The sequence below is a fragment of the Eutrigla gurnardus genome (genome assembly GCF_963514095.1).
Source record: "Eutrigla gurnardus genome assembly, chromosome: 2".
In the NCBI taxonomy this organism is placed as follows: Eukaryota; Metazoa; Chordata; class Actinopteri; order Perciformes; family Triglidae; genus Eutrigla; species Eutrigla gurnardus.
In genome coordinates, this window is record NC_139916.1 from 12,704,913 (window position 1) to 12,730,519 (window position 25,607).

A 25,607-nucleotide genomic window follows, 5' to 3' on the forward strand; every position below is an offset into this window, starting at 1 on the left:
AAATAAATTAGTATCATTCTGGAATTATTGAGAAAAGTATTTTTATAGCACCTGAAATATTCAGGTATCTACGTATTCTTAAATGTAGGACTTTTACTTTGTAATTTCTCTTAATTGGTAGAGTAAAAATGCTTGCTTTTCGGAATGTATGTAGTCAGAGATGTCCTCAACACAAATAAATTAGTATCATTCTGGAATTATTGAGAAAAGTATTTTTATAGCACCTGAAATATTCAGGTATCTAGGTATTCTTAAATGTAGGACTTTTACTTTGTAATTTCTCTTAATTGGTAGAGTAAAAATGCTTGCTTTTCGGAATGTATGTAGTCAGAGATGTCCTCAACACAAATAAATTAGTATCATTCTGGAATTATTGAGAAAAGTATTTTTATAGCACCTGAAATATTCAGGTATCTACGTATTCTTAAATGTAGGACTTTTACTTTGTAATTTCTCTTAATTGGTAGAGTAAAAATGCTTGCTTTTCGGAATGTATGTAGTCAGAGATGTCCTCAACACAAATAAATTAGTATCATTCTGGAATTATTGAGAAAAGTATTTTTATAGCACCTGAAATATTCAGAAATCTACGTATTCGTTAAATGTAGGACTTTTACTTTGTATTTTCTCTTAATTGGTAGAGTAAAAATGCTTGCTTTTCGGAATGTATGTAGTCAGAGATGTCCTCAACACAAATAAATTAGTATCATTCTGGAATTATTGAGAAAAGTATTTTTATAGCACCTGAAATATTCAGAAATCTACGTATTCGTTAAATGTAGGACTTTTACTTTGTATTTTCTCTTAATTGGTAGAGTAAAAATGCTTGCTTTTCGGAATGTATGTAGTCAGAGATGTCCTCAACACAAATAAATTAGTATCATTCTGGAATTATTGAGAAAAGTATTTTTATAGCACCTGAAATATTCAGAAATCTACGTATTCTTAAATGTAGGACTTTTACTTTGTAATTTCTCTTAATTGGTAGAGTAAAAATGCTTGCTTTTCGGAATGTATGTAGTCAGAGATGTCCTCAACACAAATAAATTAGTATCATTCTGGAATTATTGAGAAAAGTATTTTTATAGCACCTGAAATATTCAGGTATCTACGTATTCTTAAATGTAGGACTTTTACTTTGTAATTTCTCTTAATTGGTAGAGTAAAAATGCTTGCTTTTCGGAATGTATGTAGTCAGAGATGTCCTCAACACAAATAAATTAGTATCATTCTGGAATTATTGAGAAAAGTATTTTTTATAGCACCTGAAATATTCAGGTATCTACGTATTCTTAAATGTAGGACTTTTACTTTGTAATTTCTCTTAATTGGTAGAGTAAAAATGCTTGCTTTTCGGAATGTATGTAGTCAGAGATGTCCTCAACACAAATAAATTAGTATCATTCTGGAATTATTGAGAAAAGTATTTTTATAGCACCTGAAATATTCAGAAATCTACGTATTCGTTAAATGTAGGACTTTTACTTTGTATTTTCTCTTAATTGGTAGAGTAAAAATGCTTGCTTTTCGGAATGTATGTAGTCAGAGATGTCCTCAACACAAATAAATTAGTATCATTCTGGAATTATTGAGAAAAGTATTTTTATAGCACCTGAAATATTCAGAAATCTACGTATTCTTAAATGTAGGACTTTTACTTTGTATTTTCTCTTAATTGGTAGAGTAAAAATGCTTGCTTTTCGGAATGTATGTAGTCAGAGATGTCCTGAACACAAATAAATTAGAGTCATTCTGGAATTATTGAGCAAAGTGTTTTTACAGTAGCTCAAATATGGTCAAAGATGCTATCTCAGGTATAAATATGGGACATTTACACTTGAATTTCTCCACATTGGTACAGTAAAAATGCTTCATATTAAACATACTTGTAGTCAATTATGTGTAGAAGTCAAATATACCACCCATAGCCAGGAATTATTGAGCAAAATCGTTTTACAGTAGCTCAAATATGGGCAAAGATGCAATCTCCAGGTATAAATATGGGACTTTGTTGTTGAATTTCTCCACATTGCTACAGTAAAAATGCTTGATTTAAAGTATAGTTGTAGTCCTCTATGTGTAGAAGTCAAATATACCACCCATAGCCAAGAATTATTGAGCAAACTGTTTTTACAGTAGCTCAAATATGGTCAAAGATGCTATCTCAGGTATAAATATGGGACATTTACACTTGAATTTCTCCACATTGCTACAGTAAAAATGCTTCATATTAAACATACTTGTAGTCAATTATGTGTAGAAGTCAAATATACCACCCATAGCCAGGAATTATTGAGCAAAATCGTTTTACAGTAGCTCAAATATGGGCAAAGATGCAATCTCCAGATATAAATATGGGACTTTGTTGTTGAATTTCTCCACATTGCTACAGTAAAAATGCTTGATTTAAAGTATAGTTGTAGTCCTCTATGTGTGGAAGTCAAATATACCACCCATAGCCAGGAATTATTGAGCAAAATGTTTTTACAGTAGCTCAAATATGGTCAAAGATGCTATCTCAGGTATAAATATGGGACATTTATACTTGAATTTCTCCACATTTGTTCAGTAAAAATGCTTCATATTAAACATACTTGCAGTCAATTATGTGTAGAAGTCAAATATACCACCCATAGCCAGGAATTATTGAGAAAATTGTTTTTACAGAAGCTCAAATATGGGCAAATATGCAATTCTCCAGGTATAAATAAGGGACTTTTATACTTGAATTTCTCCACATTGCTACAGTAAAAATGCTTGATTTAAAGTATAGTTGTAGTCCTCTATGTGTAGAAGTCAAATTTACCACCCATAGCCAGGAATTATTGAGCAAAATCGTTTTACAGTAGCTCAAATATGGGCAAAAATGCAATCTCCAGGTATAAATATGGGACTTTGTTGTTGAATTTCTCCACATTGCTACAGTAAAAATGCTTGATTTAAAGTATAGTTGTAGTCCTCTATGTGTAGAAGTCAAATATACCACCCATAGCCAGGAATTATTGAGCAAACTGTTTTTACAGTAGCTCAAATATGGTCAAAGATGCTATCTCAGGTATAAATATGGGACATTTACACTTGAATTTCTCCACATTGGTACAGTAAAAATGCTTCATATTAAACATACTTGTAGTCAATTATGTGTAGAAGTCAAATATACCACCCATAGCCAGGAATTATTGAGCAAAATCGTTTTACAGTAGCTCAAATATGGGCAAAGATGCAATCTCTAGATATAAATATGGGACTTTGTTGTTGAATTTCTCCACATTGCTACAGTAAAAATGCTTGATTTAAAGTATAGTTGTAGTCCTCTATGTGTGGAAGTCAAATATACCACCCATAGCCAGGAATTATTGAGCAAAATGTTTTTACAGTAGCTCAAATGTGGTCAAATATGCAATCTGCATGTATAAATATGGGAATTTTATACTTGAATTCCTCCACATTTGTTCAGTAAAAATGCTTCATATTAAACATACTTGTAGTCAATTATGTGTAGAAGTCAAATTTACCACCCATAGCCAGGAATTATTGAGCAAAGTCTTTTTACAGTAGCTCAAATATGGGCAAAGATGCTATCTCAGGTATAAATATGGGACATTTATATTTGAATTTCTCCACATTGCTACAGTAAAAATGCTTGATTTAAAGTATAGTTGTAGTCCTCTATGTGTAGAAGTCAAATATACCACCCATAGCCAGGAATTATTGAGAAAATTGTTTTTACAGAAGCTCAAATATGGGCAAATATGCAATTCTCCAGGTATAAATATGGGACTTTTATACTTGAAATTCTCCACATTGCTACAGTAAAAATGCTTGATTTAAAGTATAGTTGTAGTCCTCTATGTGTAGAAGTCAAATATACCACCCATAGCCAGGAATTATTGAGAAAATTGTTTTTACAGAAGCTCAAATATGGGCAAATATGCAATTCTCCAGGTATAAATATGGGACATTTATACTTGAATTTCTCCACATTGCTACAGTAATCATGCTTGATTTAAAGTATAGTTGTAGTCCTCTATGTGTAGAAGTCAAATATACCACCCATAGCCAGGAATTATTGAGAAAATTGTTTTTACAGAAGCTCAAATATGGGCAAATATGCAATTCTCCAGGTATAAATATGGGACATTTATACTTGAATTTCTCCACATTGCTACAGTAAAAATGCTTCATATTAAACATACTTGTAGTCAATTATGTGTAGAAGTCAAATTTACCACCCATAGCCAGGAATTATTGAGCAAAATCGTTTTACAGTAGCTCAAATATGGGCAAAGATGCAATCTCCAGGTATAAATATGGGACTTTGTTGTTGAATTTCTCCACATTGCTACAGTAAAAATGCTTGATTTAAAGTATAGTTGTAGTCCTCTATGTGTAGAAGTCACATATACCACCCATAGCCAGGAATTATTGAGCAAAGTGTTTTTACAGTAGCTCAAATATGGGCAAAAATGCAATCTCCAGGTATAAATATGGGACATTTATACTTGAATTTCTCCACATTTGTTCAGTAAAAATGCTTCATATTAAACATACTTGCAGTCAATTATGTGTAGAAGTCAAATATACCACCCATAGCCAGGAATTATTGAGAAAATTGTTTTTACAGAAGCTCAAATATGGGCAAATATGCAATTCTCCAGGTATAAATAAGGGACTTTTATACTTGAATTTCTCCACATTGCTACAGTAAAAATGCTTGATTTAAAGTATAGTTGTAGTCCTCTATGTGTAGAAGTCAAATTTACCACCCATAGCCAGGAATTATTGAGCAAAATGTTTTTACAGTAGCTCAAATATGGTCAAAGATGCTATCTCAGGTATAAATATGGGACATTTATACTTGAATTTCTCCACATTGGTTCAGTAAAAATGCTTAATATTAAACATACTTGTAGTCAATTATGTGTAGAAGTCAAATATACCACCCATAGCTAGGAATTATTGAGCAAAATGTTTTTACAGTAGCTCAAATATGGTCAAAGATGCTATCTCAGGTATAAATATGGGACATTTATACTTGAATTTCTCCACATTGGTACAGTAGAAATGCTTAATATTAAACATACTTGTAGTCAATTATGTGTAGAAGTCAAATTTACCACCCATAGCCAGGAATTATTGAGCAAAGTGTTTTTACAGTAGCTCAAATGTGGTCAAATATGCAATCTGCATGTATAAATATGGGAATTTTATACTTGAATTTCTCCACATTGGTACAGTAGAAATGCTTAATATTAAACATACTTGTAGTCAATTATGTGTAGAAGTCAAATTTACCACCCATAGCCAGGAATTATTGAGCAAAGTGTTTTTACAGTAGCTCAAATATGGGCAAAGATGCAATCTCAGGTATAAATATGGGACATTTGTATTTGAATTTCTCCACATTGCTACAGTAAAAATGCTTGATTTAAAGTATAGTTGTAGTCCTCTATGTGTAGAAGTCAAATATACCACCCATAGCCAGGAATTATTGAGCAAAGTGTTTTTACAGTAGCTCAAATATGGGCAAAAATGCAATCTCCAGGTATAAATATGGGACTTTGTTGTTGAATTTCTCCACATTGCTACAGTAAAAATGCTTGATTTAAAGTATAGTTGTAGTCCTCTATGTGTAGAAGTCAAATATACCACCCATAGCCAGGAATTATTGAGCAAACTGTTTTTACAGTAGCTCAAATATGGTCAAAGATGCTATCTCAGGTATAAATATGGGACATTTACACTTGAATTTCTCCACATTGGTACAGTAAAAATGCTTCATATTAAACATACTTGTAGTCAATTATGTGTAGAAGTCAAATATACCACCCATAGCCAGGAATTATTGAGCAAAATCGTTTTACAGTAGCTCAAATATGGGCAAAGATGCAATCTCTAGATATAAATATGGGACTTTGTTGTTGAATTTCTCCACATTGCTACAGTAAAAATGCTTGATTTAAAGTATAGTTGTAGTCCTCTATGTGTGGAAGTCAAATATACCACCCATAGCCAGGAATTATTGAGCAAAATGTTTTTACAGTAGCTCAAATGTGGTCAAATATGCAATCTGCATGTATAAATATGGGAATTTTATACTTGAATTCCTCCACATTTGTTCAGTAAAAATGCTTCATATTAAACATACTTGTAGTCAATTATGTGTAGAAGTCAAATTTACCACCCATAGCCAGGAATTATTGAGCAAAGTCTTTTTACAGTAGCTCAAATATGGGCAAAGATGCTATCTCAGGTATAAATATGGGACATTTATATTTGAATTTCTCCACATTGCTACAGTAAAAATGCTTGATTTAAAGTATAGTTGTAGTCCTCTATGTGTAGAAGTCAAATATACCACCCATAGCCAGGAATTATTGAGAAAATTGTTTTTACAGAAGCTCAAATATGGGCAAATATGCAATTCTCCAGGTATAAATATGGGACTTTTATACTTGAAATTCTCCACATTGCTACAGTAAAAATGCTTGATTTAAAGTATAGTTGTAGTCCTCTATGTGTAGAAGTCAAATATACCACCCATAGCCAGGAATTATTGAGAAAATTGTTTTTACAGAAGCTCAAATATGGGCAAATATGCAATTCTCCAGGTATAAATATGGGACATTTATACTTGAATTTCTCCACATTGCTACAGTAATCATGCTTGATTTAAAGTATAGTTGTAGTCCTCTATGTGTAGAAGTCAAATATACCACCCATAGCCAGGAATTATTGAGAAAATTGTTTTTACAGAAGCTCAAATATGGGCAAATATGCAATTCTCCAGGTATAAATATGGGACATTTATACTTGAATTTCTCCACATTGCTACAGTAAAAATGCTTCATATTAAACATACTTGTAGTCAATTATGTGTAGAAGTCAAATTTACCACCCATAGCCAGGAATTATTGAGCAAAATCGTTTTACAGTAGCTCAAATATGGGCAAAGATGCAATCTCCAGGTATAAATATGGGACTTTGTTGTTGAATTTCTCCACATTGCTACAGTAAAAATGCTTGATTTAAAGTATAGTTGTAGTCCTCTATGTGTAGAAGTCACATATACCACCCATAGCCAGGAATTATTGAGCAAAGTGTTTTTACAGTAGCTCAAATATGGGCAAAAATGCAATCTCCAGGTATAAATATGGGACATTTATACTTGAATTTCTCCACATTTGTTCAGTAAAAATGCTTCATATTAAACATACTTGCAGTCAATTATGTGTAGAAGTCAAATATACCACCCATAGCCAGGAATTATTGAGAAAATTGTTTTTACAGAAGCTCAAATATGGGCAAATATGCAATTCTCCAGGTATAAATAAGGGACTTTTATACTTGAATTTCTCCACATTGCTACAGTAAAAATGCTTGATTTAAAGTATAGTTGTAGTCCTCTATGTGTAGAAGTCAAATTTACCACCCATAGCCAGGAATTATTGAGCAAAATGTTTTTACAGTAGCTCAAATATGGTCAAAGATGCTATCTCAGGTATAAATATGGGACATTTATACTTGAATTTCTCCACATTGGTTCAGTAAAAATGCTTAATATTAAACATACTTGTAGTCAATTATGTGTAGAAGTCAAATATACCACCCATAGCTAGGAATTATTGAGCAAAATGTTTTTACAGTAGCTCAAATATGGTCAAAGATGCTATCTCAGGTATAAATATGGGACATTTATACTTGAATTTCTCCACATTGGTACAGTAGAAATGCTTAATATTAAACATACTTGTAGTCAATTATGTGTAGAAGTCAAATTTACCACCCATAGCCAGGAATTATTGAGCAAAGTGTTTTTACAGTAGCTCAAATGTGGTCAAATATGCAATCTGCATGTATAAATATGGGAATTTTATACTTGAATTTCTCCACATTGGTACAGTAGAAATGCTTAATATTAAACATACTTGTAGTCAATTATGTGTAGAAGTCAAATTTACCACCCATAGCCAGGAATTATTGAGCAAAGTGTTTTTACAGTAGCTCAAATATGGGCAAAGATGCAATCTCAGGTATAAATATGGGACATTTGTATTTGAATTTCTCCACATTGCTACAGTAAAAATGCTTGATTTAAAGTATAGTTGTAGTCCTCTATGTGTAGAAGTCAAATATACCACCCATAGCCAGGAATTATTGAGCAAAGTGTTTTTACAGTAGCTCAAATATGGGCAAAAATGCAATCTCCAGGTATAAATATGGGACTTTGTTGTTGAATTTCTCCACATTGCTACAGTAAAAATGCTTGATTTAAAATATAGTTGTAGTCCTCTATGTGTAGAAGTCAAATATACCACCCATAGCCAGGAATTATTGAGCAAAGTGTTTTTACAGTAGCTCAAATATGGGCAAAAATGCAATCTCAGGTATAAATATGGGACATTTATACTTGAATTTCTCCACATTTGTTCAGTAAAAATGCTTCATATTAAACATACTTGTAGTCAATTATGTGTAGAAGTCAAATATACCACCCATAGCCAGGAATTATTGAGAAAATTGTTTTTACAGAAGCTCAAATATGGGCAAATATGCAATTCTCCAGGTATAAATATGGGACTTTTATACTTGAAGTTCTCCACATTGGTACAGTAAGAATGCTTGATTTCCAGTATGTATGTAGTCAGAGATGTCCTGAACACAAATCTATCAGGCATTTTCTGAAAAAAATGTTAAATTATCTTTTCAGCAACACACATAATGAAGAATTTCCTCACAATGAAGTGCCAATTTCCTGTGAAGAGACATAGACAATATGTTTGTAGTTAATGTGAATAAAAACTCAAATTCATATATAAAAATATATTTGCTTCTTATACAGTTTGTTTGGCTTCATTTTGAAACCGGAAGTTGTTATTTGCTTCTTTTAATATACGATTTGTTTAGCTTTTATTTTGAAACCGGAAGTTGTCGCGCTTGGTTCCTTCCGCTAACTTTGTAAAGTTCGACGCTCGCTCCCGATCTGGGCAATCTGCATGCGTCTACCGTCAATGTGAGTATATGGGGGCACTTCCATTTTAGTGTCGGCTGGCTTGACAACGGAGATTTAAGTGTCGGCTGGCTTGACCGCAGTATGCAATGGGTGACGCAGCGGATGATGTGCTAGCAGTTTTACCATTGACTGATGAAGATAAAAAGGATTATGAGGCAGTCAAAACAGCATTTGAACAGCACTACATCGGAAAGTACAACATTATATTCGAGAGAGCACAGTTTAATAACAGACGTCAGCATGAAGGAGAGACTGTACAAGCCAGAGAGAGACGGGAAACTACAGGAGCCTAAAAAGAGACTGCTAGGGCCAGGTAGATACCCACTTAAGGTAAAAGGCTGCTTCAAAGCAAACATGGCAGCAAAAGGGCGCAGCACCTCTCAATACATTTACATAGTGTCAGGACTAGAACATGCTCTTCTAAGTAGACCAGCACTGACAGCTTTAAAGCTTGTAGAGAGAGTAGATGCTGTCATGGAAACAGAGACAGACTTTAGAGCAGCCTATCCAGATGTTTTCCAGGGACTAGGCAAATTAAAAGAGCCTTACCATATAGAGCTTGACCAAGGTGCCATACCAGTTGCTCTCTCCGCACCCAGAAGGGTCCCCTTGCCCCTCAGAGACGCAGTGCAGACGGAGTTGAACAGAATGGAAGACATGGGAGTTATTTCTAAGGTCACGGAGCCGACTGAATGGTGTTCAGGAATGGTTCTCGTTCCCAAACCAGGAAAGAAACCACCAAGGATCTGTGTGGATCTCACACCCCTGAATTTAGTCGTGAAAAGAGAGCGTCACATTCTTCCAGCTGTGGACCAAACACTGGCAATGATGAAAAATGCCAAAGTTTTCACCAAACTTGACGCTCCATTTGGATTTTGGCAGATTCCTCTCACACCAGAATCACGGCCCCTCACAACCTTCATCACTCCTTTCGGGAGATACCAATTCAACCGACTCCCTTTTGGTATTGCATCCGCTCCGGAACATTTTCAGAGGAGAATGTCACAGATGTTGGAGGGTTGCGATGGAGTGCTCTGTCATGCGGATGACATCCTCGTGTATGGCAGGGACAGGCAGGAGCACGACCAAAGACTGCACCGCGTGCTTAAGAAGATACGACAGGAGGGTCTCACGCTGAATGAGAAGTGTGAATTTACAAGAGAAGAAGTCATGTTTGTGGGCCACAAGGTCTCTGCAAAAGGCATCGAGCCTGACCCGAATAAAGTCAAGGCTATCCAGCAGTTGCCACAGCCCACATGTGTGGAGGACGTGCGGCACCTTATGGGCATGGCAAATTACCTTGCCAAATTCTTGCCGCAGCTAGCCACAATAACCACACCGCTGAAAGAACTGCAGAAAGAGAGGAACGAATGGATATGGGCAGAGCCCCAGGAAACAGCTTTTCGGAGATTGAAACAGATACTGAGCTCTCCAGATGTGTTAGCCCAGTATTCCAACACTGCGGAGACAAAGGTTGCTGCAGATGCATCGCCATACGGCTTGGGAGCCGTTCTCAACCAGCAACAGACTGACGGCTCATGGCGACCAGTGACATACATTTCTAGAGGACTGACAGACAAAGAGAAGCGCTACGCGCAAATAGAAAAAGAGGCGTTGGCAGCTACATGGGCGTGTGAGAGACTAGCATCTTACCTGTTAGGTCTGCATTTCACACTACAGACAGATCATAAGCCATTAGTTCCACTGTTGAGCACAAGAGGGTTAGACGACCTCCCGCCGCGGATCCTGAGGTTTCGTCTGCGGCTGCTGCGGTTCTCCTACACCATCGTCCATGTTCCAGGGAAGCAACTCATCACAGCAGATGCGCTCTCCAGAGCTCCCCTAGAGGGTCCGCCTACAGCAGGAGATCTACAGCTCGAGAAAGAGGTAGAGGTTTTTGTGGACTGTGTACTGTCTTCTCTCCCAGCTACAGACAAAAGGCTGGAGGAGATCAAGAAGGCACAGAAAGAAGATAAAGTGTGCGCAAAAGTGACAGAACACTGTCTCACAGGGTGGCCAGAGAACTGTGAGGCTGACCCACACATCAACCCATACTGGCGGGACAGAGCGGATCTCCACATCGCTCGCGGCCTCCTTATGAAAGGAGAGAGACTTGTTATTCCACCCCCCTTAAGAGCAGATGTGCTACAGCGGCTGCATGAAGGGCATCAGGGGATCTCAAAAGGCAGAGCAAGAGCAAAAGAATCCGTCTGGTGGCCGGGCATTTCCGCCCAGATAGGACAAATGGTGGAAAGGTGCGAACTATGTCAGAAACACAGATCACAGCTCAAAGAACCACTGGTGCCTACTCCCCTGCCGGACCGCCCCTGGCAGAAAGTTGGTATGGATCTATTTGAGTGGTCCAAGAGAGATTACCTGTTGATCATAGACTATTTCTCAAGATACATTGAGATAGCAGAGCTCAAAAGCACTTCGGCTGAGGTGACAATCAGGGCTATTAAAGAGGTCTTCGCCAGGCACGGGACTGCAGAGTTTGTCATATCAGACAACGGGCCGCAGTTTTCATCATCAGTGTTCAGAGAGTTTGCCAAAGAGAACAATTTCATACACATCACAAGCAGCCCCCGCAACCCTCAAGCAAATGGGGAGGCGGAACGCGCTGTACGGACCATCAAGGACTTGTGGAAAAAAGAAAGTGATTACAGCAGAGCACTGCTGGCCTACAGGTCCACCCCATTGGTGCACGGGTTCTCACCAGCACAGCTGCTGATGGGAAGAAACTTGCGTTCATCTCTACCTCAATCAACGACCAAGCTGGATCCTAAGTGGCCAGACCTGCAGGCCTTTCGCATGAAGGAGGAGAAGGGTAGGCATAGACAGGCCACAAACTACAACCTGAGACACCGCGCAAGACCTCTCCCAGCACTGACTGCTGGTCAAAAGGTCTGGATTACCACTGAGAGAACCACAGGAGCAGTCGTCCGATCAGCCAACACTCCAAGGTCATATATGGTAGAGACTGACAGGGGACTCCTCAGGAGAAACAGAAGTCACCTCCGACCTATAGGGACTGTTACCAGAGTTGGTCGTGTGACAAAGCCGCCTGACAGAATGGACTTGTGAATAATGTTAACAATGACAGTTATGTTCCCATGAAAAGTGATTTGGGATGTTACAGTTCATAAGTTTAAAAAAAAAAAAAAAATACAAAAGTATGCTAAGGTTAAGATGTTGAAAAAAAATGGTATACTGTGTTTCAGTTTTAGGTCATAAGTAAAACACATAGAAGTTGCACAACAGTTTATTTGAATGGAGAAAGAGTTTAGCTATAAGGGGGAGGTGTAGTAGTAGTAGGACTACTATTCCCAGGATGTTTAGCTCCCACAATGCAATGTGTGTAATGGGCTACGGGGTACACAGTAAACAGAGATACGACTCGAAGCAACACATCGGTGTCCCGTGTTATCATTATTATACACTTATTAGTATTTAAATCATCATATAATATTTCAAAACTATCAGGACATAATCAGTAATGGACAGTTTTCATTTACATTGTAACTTATAGTTCAAAATAGTTCAAAATCATGTCTAAATCTAAAGTCTTCACGGATGATTGACAGTGCAGACTTAAATACAAACCATAAAAGCAAAACAATCAATAAGCCTAATATTCTGTATAATGAATTCTTACAATGAGTGATATCATCCTCCCCAGAAATAAGACAAAACAAAAGGTGTTTATATCATTTATACATCTGTACACAATTATATCTGCCAATATATGTCACCCTTATCAGCTAATATTCAGTATCGGATAAATGAAATATTCTCTTCATTTGAGGAGACCCCTAATACTCACAGTGCATTTTCTTACATAATTAAGTCTCAGATCGTCCCTGTTCAATCATATACAGATATTTACACCATATCAAAAACCTACAGACAAAAAATTCTTCAAATTGCATTACATGTTTTTTTTTTGTTTGTTTCAAACAATTTCTTGAATGTGTAAAATATCACTGATATATCACATGACGTTAATATGATGAAACAAGGCATGCTCAGCACATGCATTTAAAGTGTAGACTGTGAGTCTGTTGATACTGAAACCTCCATCGGTAATATCTCCAATAGGTGTATATTCGTGGTGCACTGTGGAAACACTGTTTCAGTAAATTTGTGTGTGAAGGTGTGTATGTGTGTGTCTGTATCAAGATCATAGAATGACAGTTTTCCTTCGTCAAAGTGTAGATAAACTTGATGTGAGGACAAAGTGCAGCAGTGTCATGTGATGTGCATCATGTGATGCCCAAAGCAGTGGGTGCGTCTAGTGCGTGAACACACCTAGCCTAACTTCTTATTGAGTTGTCACCATGCAGCAACCACCGGGTCTGAATAGTGAAGCCGGACACAGTAAACATGAGATTATGGTCTCAATCTGTAGATTCAAATCTTCTTCAATCCAGCATGGTGTTCATTTAGTAATTTATGGTCCATATAGAGTCAGACACACCAGAAAGCAGCGGATGCTTTAGGGCGGGGCTACCTTGTGATAGACAGGTTGTTAGCACATTATTATGAATTCCACTGCTTTTCCTGGAAAGACTCTGTGAGACATTCAAGCTCTCGGATGGGGGAGGTTAGAGGAGGTTTAAGCTAAAGTATTAGCAACATTTTCCTCTCTGTCTCTGAAACACGTCGCTGATATTGTAGCTCACTAAGCCTAAAATCACAATCATCATCTCATTTGTATGCAACATCAGTCGTGGCCTCCAACAACACAGCAAGATGAGATTTTCGCTGTGGAAGGTAAAAAAAGTTAGTTCTGTCAGCACCGTTACTGTTGGTTGGACTGTTCACGGCGTTAGCTGCTAGTCGCCGGCTCAGCCGTCACGATGCTGAGAGCTGTGTGAAGGAAATAGATACACTCTGAGTTCTCTATTAAGCACCTTTAAGTTCTCATGCTCAAAAATAACAACACGTTTTAACCTGAAGCCATTTCACTTTTTTTATTCCTTATTAGTTTATAATCATCATATAATATTTAAAAACTATCAGGACATAATCAGTAATGGACAGTTTTCATTTACATTGTAACTTATAGTTAAAAAGAGTTCAAAATCATGTCTAAATCTAAAGTCTTCACGGATGATTGACAGCGCAGACTTAAATACAAACCATAAAAGCATAATAATCAATTAACCTAATATTCTGTATAATGAATTCTTAGAATGAGTGATATCATCCTCCCCAGAAATAAGACAAAACAAAAGGTGTTTATATCATTTATACATCTGTACACAATTATATCTGCCAATATATGTCACCCTTATCAGCTAATATTCAGTATCGGATAAATTAAATATTCTCTTCATTTGAGGAGACCCCTAATACTCACAGTGCATTTTCTTACATAATTAAGTCTCAGATCGTCCCTGTTCAATATAAAGATATTAACACCATATCAAAAACCTACAGACAAAAAATTCTCCAAATTGCATTACATGTTTTTTTTTTTGTTTCAAACAATTTCTTGAATGTGTAAAATATCACTGATATATCACATGACGTTAATATGATGAAACAAAGCATGCTCAGCACATGCATTTAAAGCGTAGACTGTGAGTCTGTTGATACTGAAACCTCCATCGGTAATATCTCCAATGGGCGTACATTCTTGGTGCCGAAGTGTGGAAACACTGTTTCAGTGAACCTGTGTGTGAAGGTGTGTATGTGTGTGTCTGTATCAAGATCATAGAATGACAGTTTTCCTTTGTCAAAGTCTAGATGAACTCTGATCCTCTGGAGCTTCTCCACTGACAGAACTTTATCTGACCGTTGTGGAGAAGCTGCTCTGTACTTTCCATCATACAGATATATTTCCCAATAAGCTGATGGTAATTGTCCCTCCCGTAAAACAGACTGCTCGGCCACACCCAGGCCCCAAAATTCATCGTTTCTAACCTTAAAGTCCCAGCTGTGAGTTCCAGAGTTAAATCCCTCAGATCCCAGGACAAATTGAAAGGTATCAAACCTCTCTGGGTTTTCAGGAAGCTTCTGTCTCTCTCCACGTCTCATGCTGGTCAGATCTTCAGACAGAATGAGTTCTGGATGAGCAGAGTTAGGATCCAGAATCACAGGAGTGTAGGAGACCACATCCTTCATCTTGGTCCAGATGTTGAAGGTCAGGTTGCCCAGGTGTTTGGCCTGGTCTATCAGAGCTCCTGAGACCAGCTGTGGATCCTCCACCAGGGGGTGCTGCTGGACTCGTTCCACTGCAGCCTTGTAGTTCTGCAGGAATGCGATGTCTTCAGCTCTCAGTTCTTCCTCTGTGACTCTGATTGTGTCTGAAAGAGCTGCTGTCCCTCTGCTCAGAGTCTCTATCTTCTCCTTCATCATCTGACTCTTCTGCTCCTCTTCCTCCCTCAGAGCAGAGATCCTGGCCTCCTCTTCCTCTTCTAGAAACTGGTGGAGCTTCTTGAACTGCTTCCTAATCAGCCTCTCTGTCTGCTGGGCCTGGACCTTAATGTGTTCTGCTGTTTGATCACAGTTTCCTTCAACTTGTTCAAAGAGCTTCAGTTTCTCCTTCAAGGGCTTCAGGGATTTCTGGAGCTCCTCTTTGTGATCCCCTACAGCTTCATCGATGGGTCTGGATCTGTGGTTGTTGTGTGTTTTTGACTCTCTGCAGACGACACAAACAGGCTGCTGATGGTCCAGACAGAAGAGTCTGAGTTTCTCAGAGTGCAGACTGCAGAGAGGCTCTGAAGCTTTCTGGTCTCTCTCCAGTAAGAAGGTCTCACACAGGTTCTTTATCACAAAACTAACCGGCGGTTCGCTCTTCGATGATCTTCTCTTACAAATTGGACACTCCTGTATTTGTTTTTCAGTCCACCAGTTCTTCAGACAGACTTTGCAGAAGCTGTGGCTACACGACAGGACGACAGGATCCTTGAAGATGTCGTGGCAGACAGAACAGCAGAGATCCTCCTCTGATCGAGAAGCCATTTTGTCTCAGAGTGAAAGTGAAAGTAGACACACAGTTGATCTGTGAAGAATGTTTTAAGTCTTATTTTCACTCCTCTAAACTTCTTCTCTCGCACTCTCTCTGTCTCTCTCTCTCTCTCTCTCTCTCTCTTTATATGTGGAATCAGCAGCAGATTGAAGTCCCAGTATTCCAGTACTCCAGTAATCCCAGTCTTACTCGTGTTCCCAGTGTTTCGTCCGTTCTCTGACTTCTCTCCGTGGAATTTGATTTGAGGACAAAGTGCAGCAGTGTCATGTGACGTGCATCATGTGATGCCCAAAGCAGTGCGTGAACACACCTTTAGAGATAACCTAACTTCTTATTGAGTTGTCGCCATGCAGCAACCACCAGGTCTGAATAGTGAAGCCAGACACAGTTAACATTGTAAACATAAGTTTAAGGTCTCAATCTGTAGTTTAAAATCTTCTTCAATCCAGCATGGTGTTTATTTAGTACTTTATGGTCCAGTTAGAGTCAAACAGACCAGAAAGGAGTGGGGATGCTTTAGGGCGGGGCTACCTTGTGATTGACAGGTTGTTAGCACATTATTATGAATTCCACTGCTTTTCCTGGCAAGACTCTGTGAGACATTCAAGCTCTCGGATGGGGGAGGTTAGAGGAGGTTTGAGCTAAAGTATTAGCAACATTTTCCTCTCTGTCTCTGAAACACGTCGCTGATATTGTAGCTCACTGAGCCTAAAATCACAATCATCATCTCATTTGTATGCAACATCAGTCGTTGCCTCCAACAACACAGCAAGATGAGATTTTCTCTGTGGAGGGTAAACAACGTTAGTTCTGTCAGCACCGTTACTGTTGGTTGCACTGTTCACGCCGTTAGCTGCTAGTCGCCGGCTCAGCCGTCACGATGCTGAGAGCTGTGTGAAGGAAATAGATACACTCTGAGTTCTCTATTAAGCACCTTTAAGTTCTCATGCTCAAAAATAACAACACGTTTTAACCTGAAGCCATTTCACTTTTTTTATTCTTTATAAGTATTTAAATCATAATATAATATTTCAAAACTATCAGGACATAATCAGTAATGGACAGTTTTCATTTACATTGTAACTTATAGTTAAAAAGAGTTCAAAATCACGTCTAAATCTAAAGTCTTCACGGATGATTGACAGTGCAGACTTAAATACAAACCATGAAAGCAAAATAATCAATAAGCCTAATATTCTGTGTAATGAATCCTTACAATGAGTGATATCATCCTCCCCAGAAATAAGACAAAACAAAAGGTGTTTATATCATTTATACATCTGTACACAATTATATCTGCCAATATATGTCACCCTTATCAGCTAATATTCAGTATCGGATAAATGAAATATTCTCTTCATTTGAGGAGACCCCTAATACTCACAGTGCATTTTCTTACATAATTAAGTCTCAGATCATCCCTGTTCAATCATATACAGATATTTACACCATATCAAAAACCTACAGACAAAAAATTCTCCAAATTGCATTAAATGTTTTTTTTTTTTTTGTTTCAAACAATTTCTTGAATGTGTAAAATATCACTGATATATCACATGACGTTAATATGATGAAACAAAGCATGCTCAGCACATGCATTTAAATTGTAGACTGTGAGTCTGTTGATACTGAAACCTCCATCGGTAATATCTCCAATAGGTGTATATTCGTGGTGCACTGTGGAAACACTGTTTCAGTGAATTTGTGTGTGAAGGTGTGTATGTGTGTGTTCGTATCAAGATCATAGAATGACAATTTTCCTTTGTCAAAGTCTAGATGAACTCTGATCCTCTGGAGCTTCTCCACTGACAGAACTTCCTCTGACAGTTGTGAAGAAGCTGCTCCGTACTTTCCATCATACAGATATATTTGCCAATAAGCAGATAGTATTGGTCCCTTTCGTAAAACAGACTGCTCTACCACACCCAGGCCCCAAATATGATCGTTTCTAACCTTAAAGTCCCAGCTGTGAGTTCCAGAGTTAAATCCCTCAGATCCCAGGACAGAAAGAAAGGTAACAAACCTCTCTGGGTTTTCAGGAAGCTTCTGTCTCTCTCCACATCTCACGCTGGTCAGATCTTCAGACAGAATGAGTTCTGGATGAGCAGAGTTAGGATCCAGAATCACAGGAGTGTAGGAGACCACATCCTTCATCTTGGTCCAGATGTTGAAGGTCAGGTTGCCCAGGTGTTTGGCCTGGTCTATCAGAGCTCCTGAGATCAGCTGTGGATCCTCCAGCAGAGGGTGCTGCTGGACTCGTTCCACTGCAGCCTTGTAGTTCTGCAGGAATGCAATGTCTTCAGCTCTCAGCTCCTCCTCTGTGGCTCTGATTGTGTCTGAAAGAGCTGCTGTCCCTCTTCTCAGAGCCTCTATCTTCTCCTTCATCATCTGACTCTTCTGCTCCTCTTCCTCCCTCAGAGCAGAGATCCTGGCCTCCTCTTCCTCTTCTAGAAACTGGTGGAGCTTCTTAAACTGCTTCCTAATCAGCCTCTCTGTCTGCTGGGCCTGGACCTTAATGTGTTCTGCTGTTTGATCACAGTTTCCTTCAAGTTGTTCAAAGAGCTTCAGTTTCTCCTTCAAGGGCTTCAGGGATTTCTGGAGCTCCTCTTTGTGATCCTCTACAGCTTCATCGATGGGTCTGAATCTGTGGTTGTTGTGTGTTTTTGAATCTCTGCAGACGACACAAACAGGCTGCTGATGGTCCAGACAGAAGAGTCTGAGTTTCTCAGAGTGCAGACTGCAGAGAGGCTCTGAAGCTTTCTGGACTCTCTCCCGTAAAAAGGTCTCACACAGGTTCTTTATCACCAAACTAACCGGCGGTTCGCTCTTCGATGATCTTCTCTTACAAATTGGACACTCCAGTATTTGTTTTTCAGTCCACCAGTTCTTCAGACAGACTTTGCAGAAGCTGTGGCTACACGACAGGACGACAGGATCCTTGAAGATGTCGTGGCAGACAGAACAGCAGAGATCCTCCTCTGATCGGAAAGCCATTTGGTCTCAGAGTGAAAGTGAGAGTAGACACACAGTTGATCTGTGAAGAATGTTTTAAGTCTTATTTTCACTCCTCTAAACCTCTTCTCTCGCACTCTCTCTCTCTCTCTCTCTCTCTCTCTCTCTCTCTCTCTCTCTCTCTCTTTATATGTGGAATCAGCAGCAGATTGAAGTCCCAGTATTCCAGTACTCCAGTAATCCCAGTCTTACTTGTGTTCTCAGTGTTTCGTCCGTTCTCTGACTTCTCTCCGTGGAATTTGATGTGATGAAAAAGTGCAACAGTGTCATGTGATGTGCATCATGTGATGCCCAAAGGAGTGGGTGTGTCTAGTGCGTGAACACACCTTTAGAGATAGCCTAACTTCTTATTGAGTTGCCGCCATGCAGCAACCACCGGGTCTGAATAGTGAAGCCAGACACAGTTAACATTGTAAACACAAGTTTAAGGTCTCAATCTGTAGTTTAACATCTTCTTCAATCCAGCATGGTGTTTATTTAGTACTTTATGGTCCAGTTAGAGTCAAACAGACCAGAAAGGAGTGGGGATGCTTTAGGGCGGGGCTACCTTGTGATTGACAGGTTGTTAGCACATTATTATGAATTCCACTGCTTTTCCTGGCAAGACTCTGTGAGACATTCAAGCTCTCGGATGGGGGAGGTTAGAGGAGGTTTGAGCTAAAGTATTAGCAACATTTTCCTCTCTGTCTCTGAAACACGTCGCTGATATTGTAGCTCACTAAGCCTAAAATCACAATCATCATCTCATTTGTATGCAACATCAGTCGTGGCCTCCAACAACACAGCAAGATGAGATTTTCGCTGTGGAGGGTAAACAACGTTAGTTCTGTCAGCACCGTTACTGTTGGTTGGACTGTTCACGCCGTTAGCTGCTAGTCGCCGGCTCAGCCGTCACGATGCTGAGAGCTGTGTGAAGGAAATAGATACACTCTGAGTTCTCCATTAAGCACCTTTAAGTTCTCATGCTCAAAAATAACAACACGTTTTAACCTGAAGCCATTTCACTTTTTTTATTCTTTATAAGTATTTAAATCATAATATAATATTTCAAAACTATCAGGACATAATCAGTAATGGACAGTTTTCATTTACATTGTAACTTATAGTTCAAAATAGTTCAAAATCATGTCTAAATCTAAAGTCTTCACGAATGATTGACAGTGCAGACTTAAATACAAACCATGAAAGCAAAATAATCAATAAGCCTAATATTCTGTATAATGAATTCTTACAATGAGTGATATCATCCTCCCCAGAAATAAGACAAAAGAAAAGGTGTTTATATCATTTATACATCTGTACACAATTATATCTGCCAATATATTTCACCCTTATCAGCTAATATTCAGTATCGGATCAATTAAATATTCTCTTCATTTGAGAAGACCCCTAATACTCACAGTGCATTTTCTTACATAATTAAGTCTCAGATCGTCCCTGTTCAATATAAAGATATTAACACCATATCAAAAACCTACAGACAAAAAATTCTCCAAATTGCATTACATGTTTGTTTTTTTGTTTTGTTTTTTTTGTTTCAAACAATTTCTTGAATGTGTAAAATATCACCAATATTCCACATGACCGTAATATGATGAAACAAAGTATGCTCAGCACATGCATTTAAAGCGTAGACTGTAAGTCTGTTGATACTGAGACCACCATTGGTAATATCTCCAATGGGCGTACATTCGTGGTGCACTGTGGAAACACTATTTCAGTGAATTTGTGTGTGAAGGTGTGTATGTGTGTGTTTGTATCAAGATCATAGAATGACAGTTTTCCTTTGTCAAAATCTAGATGAACTCTGATCCTCTGGAGCTTCTCCACTGACAGAACTTCATCTGACAGTTGTGGAGAAGCTGCTTTGTACTTTCCATCATACAGATATATTTGCCAATAAGCTGATGGTAATTGTCCCTCCCGTAAAACAGACTGCTCGGCCACACCCAGGCCCCAAAATTCATCGTTTCTAACCTTAAAGTCCCAGCTGTGAGTCCCAGAGTTAAATCCCTCAGATCCCAGGACAATATGAATGGTATCAAACCTCTCTGGGTTTTCAGGAAGCTTCTGTCTCTTTCCACGTCTCACGCTGGTCAGATCTTCAGACAGAATGAGTTCTGGATGAGCAGAGTTTGGATCCAGAATCACAGGAGTGTAGGAGACCACATCCTTCATCTTGGTCGAGATGTTGAAGGTCAGGTTGCCCAGGTGTTTGGCCTGGTCTATCAGAGCTCCTGAGACCAGCTGTGGATCCTCCACCAGGGGGTGCTGCTGGACTCGTTCCACTGCAGCCTTGTAGTTCTGCAGGAATGCGATGTCTTCAGCTCTCAGTTCTTCCTCTGTGGCTCTGATTGTGTCTGAAAGAGCTGCTGTCTCTCTGCTCAGAGTCTCTATCTTCTCCTTCATCATCTGACTCTTCTGCTCCTCTTCCTCCCTCAGAGCAGAGATCCTGGCCTCCTCTTCCTCTTCTAGAAACTGGTGGAGCTTCTTGAACTGCTTCCTAATCTGCCTCTCTGTCTGCTGGGCCTGGACCTTAATGTGTTCTGCTGTTTGATCACAATTTCCTTCAACTTGTTCAAAGAGCTTCAGTTTCTCCTTCAAGGGCTTCAGGGATTTCTGGAGCTCCTCTTTGTGATCCTCTACAGCTTCATCGATGGGTCTGAATCTGTGGTTGTTGTGTATTTTTGAATCTCTGCAGACGACACAAACCGGCTGCTGATGGTCCAGACAGAAGAGTCTGAGTTTCTCAGAGTGCAGACTGCAGAGAGGCTCTGAATCTTTCTGGACTCTCTCCCGTAAAAAGGTCTCACACAGGTTCTTTATCACCAAACTAACCGGCGGTTCGCTCTTCGATGATCTTCTCTTACAAATTGGACACTCCTGTATTTGTTTTTCAGTCCACCAGTTCTTCAGACAGACTTTGCAGAAGCTGTGGCTACACGACAGGACGACAGGATCCTTGAAGATGTCGTGGCAGACAGAACAGCAGAGATCCTCCTCTGATCGGGAAGCCATTTGGTCTCAGAGTGAAAGTGAGAGTAGACACACAGTTGATCTGTTAAGAATGTTTTAAGTCTTATTTTCACTCCTCTAAACTTCTTCTCTCGCACTCTCTCTCTCTCTCTCTCTCTCTCTCTCTCTCTCTCTCTCTCTCTCTCTGTCTCTCTCTCTCTTTATATGTGGAATCCGCAGCAGATTGAAGTCCCAGTATTCCAGTACTCCAGTAATCCCAGTCTTACTTGTGTTCCCAGTGTGTCGTCCGTTCTCTGACTTCTTTCCGTGGAATTTGATGTGATGAAAAAGTGCAACAGTGTCATGTGATGTGCATCATGTGATGCCCAAAGGAGTGGGTGTGTCTAGTGCGTGAACACACCTTTAGAGATAGCCTAACTTCTTATTGAGATGCCGCCATGCAGCAACCACCAGGTCTGAATAGTGAAGCCAGACACATTTAACATTGTAAACATACGTTTAAGGTCTCAATCTGTAGTTTAAAATCTTCTTCAATCCAGCATGGTGTTTATTTAGTACTTTATGGTCCAGTTAGAGTCAAACAGACCAGAAAGCAGCGGATGCTTTAGGGCGGGGCTACCTTGTGATTGACAGGTTGTTAGCACATTATTATGAATTCCACTGCTTTTCCTGGCAAGACTCTGTGAGACATTCAAGCTCTCGGATGGGGGAGGTTAGAGGAGGTTTAAGCTAAAGTATTAGCAACATTTTCCTCTCTGTCTCTGAAACACGTCACTGATATTGTAGCTCACTAAGCCTAAAATCACAATCATCATCTCATTTGTATGCAACATCAGTCGTTGCCTCCAACAACACAGCAAGATGAGATTTTCTCTGTGGAGGGTAAACAACGTTAGTTCTGTCAGCACCGTTACTGTTGGTTGCACTGTTCACGCCGTTAGCTGCTAGTCGCCGGCTCAGCCGTCACGATGCTGAGAGCTGTGTGAAGGAAATAGATACACTCTGAGTTCTCTATTAAGCACCTTTAAGTTCTCATGCTCAAAAATAACAACACGTTTTAACCTGAAGCCATTTCACTTTTTTTATTCTTTATAAGTATTTAAATCATAATATAATATTTCAAAACTATCAGGACATAATCAGTAATGGACAGTTTTCATTTACATTGTAACTTATAGTTAAAAAGAGTTCAAAATCACGTCTAAATCTAAAGTCTTCACGAATGATTGACAGTGCAGACTTAAATACAAACCATGAAAGCAAAATAATCAATAAGCCTAATATTCTGTGTAATGAATCCTTACAATGAGTGATATCATCCTCCCCAGAAATAAGACAAAACAAAAGGTGTTTATATCATTTATACATCTGTACACAATTATATCTGCCAATATATGTCACCCTTATCAGCTAATATTCAGTATCGGATAAATGAAATATTCTCTTCATTTGAGAAGACCCCTAATACTCACAGTGCATTTTCTTACATAATTAAGTCTCAGATCATCCCTGTTCAATCATATACAGATATTTACACCATATCAAAAACCTACAGACAAAAAATTCTCCAAATTGCATTAAATGTTTTTTTTTTTTTGTTTCAAACAATTTCTTGAATGTGTAAAATATCACTGATATATCACATGACGTTAATATGATGAAACAAAGCATGCTCAGCACATGCATTTAAATTGTAGACTGTGAGTCTGTTGATACTGAAACCTCCATCGGTAATATCTCCAATAGGTGTATATTCGTGGTGCACTGTGGAAACACTGTTTCAGTGAATTTGTGTGTGAAGGTGTGTATGTGTGTGTTCGTATCAAGATCATAGAATGACAATTTTCCTTTGTCAAAGTCTAGATGAACTCTGATCCTCTGGAGCTTCTCCACTGACAGAACTTCCTCTGACAGTTGTGAAGAAGCTGCTCCGTACTTTCCATCATACAGATATATTTGCCAATAAGCAGATAGTATTGGTCCCTTTCGTAAAACAGACTGCTCGGCCACACCCAGGCCCCAAATATGATCGTTTCTAACCTTAAAGTCCCAGCTGTGAGTTCCAGAGTTAAATCCCTCAGATCCCAGGACAGAAAGAAAGGTGACAAACCTCTCTGGGTTTTCAGGAAGCTTCTGTCTCTCTCCACGTCTCACGCTGGTCAGATCTTCAGACAGAATGAGTTCTGGATGAGCAGAGTTTGGATCCAGAATCACAGGAGTGTAGGAGACCACATCCTTCATCTTGGTCCAGATGTTGAAGGTCAGGTTGCCCAGGTGTTTGGCCTGGTCTATCAGAGCTCCTGAGACCAGCTGTGGATCATCCAGCAGGGGGTGCTGCTGGACTCGTTCCACTGCAGCCTTTAAGTTCTGCAGGAATGCGATGTCTTCAGCTCTCAGTTCTTCCTCTGTGGCTCTGATTGTGTCTGAAAGAGCTGCTGTCTCTCTGCTCAGAGCCTCTATCTTCTCCTTCATCATCTGACTCTTCTGCTCCTCTTCCTCCCTCAGAGCAGAGATCCTGGCCTCCTCTTCCTCTTCTAGAAACTGGTGGAGCTTCTTAAACTGCTTCCTAATCAGCCTCTCTGTCTGCTGGGCCTGGACCTTAATGTGTTCTGCTGTTTGATCACAGTTTCCTTCAACTTGTTCAAAGAGCTTCAGTTTCTCCTTCAAGGGCTTCAGGGATTTCTGGAGCTCCTCTTTGTGATCCTCTACAGCTTCATCGATGGGTCTGAATCTGTGGTTGTTGTGTGTTTTTGAATCTCTGCAGACGACACAAACAGGCTGCTGATGGTCCAGACAGAAGAGTCTGAGTTTCTCAGAGTGCAGACTGCAGAGAGGCTCTGAATCTTTCTGGACTCTCTCCCGTAAAAAGGTCTCACACAGGTTCTTTATCACCAAACTAACCGGCGGTTCGCTCTTCGATGATCTTCTCTTACAAATTGGACACTCCAGTATTTGTTTTTCAGTCCACCAGTTCTTCAGACAGACTTTGCAGAAGCTGTGGCTACACGACAGGACGACAGGATCCTTGAAGATGTCGTGGCAGACAGAACAGCAGAGATCCTCCTCTGATCGGAAAGCCATTTGGTCTCAGAGTGAAAGTGAGAGTAGACACACAGTTGATCTGTTAAGAATGTTTTAAGTCTTATTTTCACTCCTCTAAACCTCTTCTCTCGCACTCTCTCTCTCTCTCTCTCTCTCTCTCTCTCTCTCTCTCTCTCTCTCTCTCTCTCTTTATATGTGGAATCAGCAGCAGATTGAAGTCCCAGTATTCCAGTACTCCAGTAATCCCAGTCTTACTTGTGTTCTCAGTGTTTCGTCCGTTCTCTGACTTCTCTCCGTGGAATTTGATGTGATGAAAAAGTGCAACAGTGTCATGTGATGTGCATCATGTGATGCCCAAAGGAGTGGGTGTGTCTAGTGCGTGAACACACCTTTAGAGATAGCCTAACTTCTTATTGAGTTGCCGCCATGCAGCAACCACCGGGTCTGAATAGTGAAGCCAGACACAGTTAACATTGTAAACACAAGTTTAAGGTCTCAATCTGTAGTTTAACATCTTCTTCAATCCAGCATGGTGTTTATTTAGTACTTTATGGTCCAGTTAGAGTCAAACAGACCAGAAAGGAGTGG

At 39.2% G+C, this 25,607-nt stretch overlaps 3 protein-coding genes across 3 annotated transcripts; all 3 read right to left on the reverse strand.

Annotated features, from left to right (window-relative positions):
- Positions 1-14,048: 14,048 nt before the first annotated feature.
- Positions 14,049-19,217, reverse strand: LOC311027502 (uncharacterized protein). Its single transcript, XM_084031524.1, has 2 exons — positions 17,591-19,217; positions 14,049-15,987 (listed from the first exon to the last, which is right to left on the reverse strand). The coding sequence occupies exons 1-2, from the start codon at positions 18,981-18,983 to the stop codon at positions 14,585-14,587; spliced, it is 2,796 nt and encodes a 931-aa protein (XP_083887650.1). The 5' UTR covers positions 18,984-19,217; the 3' UTR covers positions 14,049-14,584.
- On the reverse strand, positions 17,123-22,265 carry LOC311025079 (E3 ubiquitin-protein ligase TRIM35-like). Its single transcript, XM_084027785.1, has 2 exons — positions 20,476-22,265; positions 17,123-17,450 (listed from the first exon to the last, which is right to left on the reverse strand). The coding sequence occupies exon 1, from the start codon at positions 22,017-22,019 to the stop codon at positions 20,625-20,627; it is 1,395 nt and encodes a 464-aa protein (XP_083883911.1). The 5' UTR covers positions 22,020-22,265; the 3' UTR covers positions 17,123-17,450; positions 20,476-20,624.
- A 920-nt stretch (positions 22,266-23,185) lies between these two features.
- Positions 23,186-25,262, reverse strand: LOC311025087 (nuclear factor 7, ovary-like). The gene has a single exon (XM_084027798.1). It carries the CDS (start codon positions 25,056-25,058, stop codon positions 23,664-23,666), a length of 1,395 nt encoding a protein of 464 aa, XP_083883924.1. The 5' UTR covers positions 25,059-25,262; the 3' UTR covers positions 23,186-23,663.
- Between the last annotated feature and the right edge of the window lie 345 nt (positions 25,263-25,607).

What these genes read in the sequence shown, in the direction of transcription:
- LOC311027502 (XM_084031524.1), bottom strand. Translation starts at nt 18,983, where the DNA reads ATGGCTTTCCGATCAGAGGAGGATCTCTGCTGTTCTGTCTGCCACGAC. An exon ending in AGACTCACAGTCTACAATTT is followed by an intron (nt 15,988 to 17,590) that starts AAATGCATGTGC and finishes TTTCACTCTGAG; the next exon opens with ACAAAATGGCTTCTCGATCA.
- LOC311025079 (XM_084027785.1), bottom strand. Translation starts at nt 22,019, where the DNA reads ATGGCTTCCCGATCAGAGGAGGATCTCTGCTGTTCTGTCTGCCACGAC.
- LOC311025087 (XM_084027798.1), bottom strand. Translation starts at nt 25,058, where the DNA reads ATGGCTTTCCGATCAGAGGAGGATCTCTGCTGTTCTGTCTGCCACGAC.